Here is a 2,196-nt window from a genome sequence, read left to right on the forward strand (position 1 = left end):
TTCAAATTTTCATATTAATGTGTTGTATTCTTTTTAGTACACAATGTTATCATTAGAGCTTATAAAAATTATAATGTCTTGAGAACATTATCAACTCCATTATAGTCTGTTTTATAAGAATAAAAATAAATAAAATAAATATTAGTTGAGTTTGATTCAGTTTTTGACGGATCTAAAATAATCATGTGACTTCGGCCGAAAGAATCTTATAGTACTCAAATCCATTTGTAAAAAAAAAAAGACAATATTCGGTCGGTTTCAATAGAATGGTTTAAATTTGTTCATCCTAATATACAATTATGAAGTAGAGTGAGTGTGATTATGTGAATGATTGGATGTAAAGTGAATTGGAGTGAGATAATAAATACTATGGAAGTGTATTTTAAAAAGAGGTTTGTAATTGTAATGCGTTCCGGATTGGTTGGTGCGTTGTTGGAGACCACACAATAGAAATGCTAAGATATTTATTGACCGATGATTATTGAGGCTGAGATATTTTGCGTAGATGGGGCTAGCTACAGTTAGAGCATTTTGCGTATGTGCTGCTGCATCAACCATCGCAAAACCTCTTCTCCATCCAAGTCACTGCCATTTCCTTCCAACCTCTTCTCTTTTCTCTTCCTGTACGTTCTCTTTCTTTTTTCATTAACTTGTAACCACCATAATTGTTTAAAGAATATGACACTATGTTTTGAATGCAATTCTTCAGTTTCTTTTCCGAAAAACTACAAATTGAATCTTCAAAAGTCAATTCAAGATGCCGCAAACTCAAAACTATCATGTAGTTTACTCAATGTGGAAACCGAGTTAAATGATGAAGCGTGTGAATTGGTCAGCGGAGAGGAGCTTTCGCTCGAGGAGGACGACGATAATATTCATGCTTATCTCTTCAAGGCAGTCAAAAATAATAATGGAATTGGCCTGTTGCTTCTTTCAGATATTTATGGCTTTCAGGATTCCTTCACTAGAGATTTCGCATATCGGGTAGCCTGCAATGGTTTCAAGTATGTTTCTCAACCCTACTTGCCTTGTCCTCAGCATAATATTTTGTGTTATCATTCTTAACATATTTATTTATTTCTTCTGTATCAATTAGTAACAAACCTGTACGTACGCACGAGTTCTGGTCTGATACGCGCATTTGTTTACCTAACATATTTATTTTAAATGAAAGATTTAAAAAGAAAAAAAAATATAGATCAATAATAGATTTGCAGCATTCTAGTTCCAGATTTATTTCGCGGAGATCCATGGACAAAGGACCAGCCGAACACTCTGTTGGAACAATGGATAGCTAGACAAAACCCTGAGAGGATTGCAAAAGACATTACTGCATGGACAGAATGGATGGCAGATGAATTCATGACTTCGGAAGTTTCCAAAAAACTTAGCGTAATTGGTTTTTGTTTTGGAGGTGGCAAACTGTTAGAGGTGTTAGCACGAGACCAAGGCGCGTGTTTTGGCACTGGAGTCTCCTTCTATGCTACACCGATAGATCCTCTTGTTGCTTCTGATGTAAAAGTTCCTGTCTTGTTTATTTTAGGGGACAATGATCCATTTTGTGCTGTAAGGGAAATAGAAAATATTCAGACGAAAATTGATAAGGGTTCAAAAGTAGTGACATTCCCGGGTAGAGGACATGGATTTGCACACCGACCTGGATCTCCCGAAGAAGATAAGGATGCTGAAAAAGCTTATGTAATTATGAGAGACTGGATATATCAACACTTGGTCGTGTAAAAATGAAAATGCTTTCATACTATATAAATAACAGTAGCATGCATATGATTTTTGAGTTTGTAGCACTTGTGCGCCTTAACATGCATATGATTTTTGAGTTTGTAGACTTCCTGTTAGGAGAGACATTTTTGCTGAAGATAATTATGTCTTCTCTTAATTTCTAAGCTGACTTGATTTGCTTTGATATAGGTCTAGAATATAATGTATCATATATATGTTTGTAATCCATAGTCATCATCAATCATTCATTCACAATTCATTACATTCATCAAAATACCTAAACTAAACTCATGAACATGCAATTTCCTAATCTTAACTTAGCAAGGATCAAACTTAGAAGAAATCCACCTGAAAAACTTGAAGAAGATTGATGATGATCCTCCTTCTTTGCTCCATGCAATTCTAATCCCATCTGGCCTTTTCATCAATCATAGAGATGATAGTTTTTTTTTTCTT

The 2,196-nt window shown here is 34.7% G+C and overlaps 1 protein-coding gene across 1 annotated transcript; it reads left to right on the plus strand.

The window, feature by feature from the left end:
* The first annotated feature begins 468 nt into the window (after positions 1 to 468).
* LOC131657357 (uncharacterized) lies at positions 469 to 1,802 on the plus strand. Its single transcript, XM_058926768.1, has 3 exons — positions 469 to 623; positions 710 to 1,004; positions 1,218 to 1,802. Exons 1-3 carry the CDS (start codon positions 506 to 508, stop codon positions 1,738 to 1,740), a joined length of 936 nt encoding a protein of 311 aa, XP_058782751.1. The 5' UTR covers positions 469 to 505; the 3' UTR covers positions 1,741 to 1,802.
* The last annotated feature ends 394 nt before the right edge of the window (positions 1,803 to 2,196 follow it).

This window comes from Vicia villosa, linkage group LG3 (assembly GCF_029867415.1).
Source record: "Vicia villosa cultivar HV-30 ecotype Madison, WI linkage group LG3, Vvil1.0, whole genome shotgun sequence".
Classification (NCBI taxonomy): Eukaryota; Viridiplantae; Streptophyta; class Magnoliopsida; order Fabales; family Fabaceae; genus Vicia; species Vicia villosa.

What these genes read in the sequence shown, in the direction of transcription:
- LOC131657357 (XM_058926768.1), top strand. Translation starts at nt 506, where the DNA reads ATGGGGCTAGCTACAGTTAGAGCATTTTGCGTATGTGCTGCTGCATCA. An exon ending in CTCTTCTCTTTTCTCTTCCT is followed by an intron (nt 624 to 709) that starts GTACGTTCTCTT and finishes GCAATTCTTCAG; the next exon opens with TTTCTTTTCCGAAAAACTAC. An exon ending in GTAGCCTGCAATGGTTTCAA is followed by an intron (nt 1,005 to 1,217) that starts GTATGTTTCTCA and finishes ATAGATTTGCAG; the next exon opens with CATTCTAGTTCCAGATTTAT.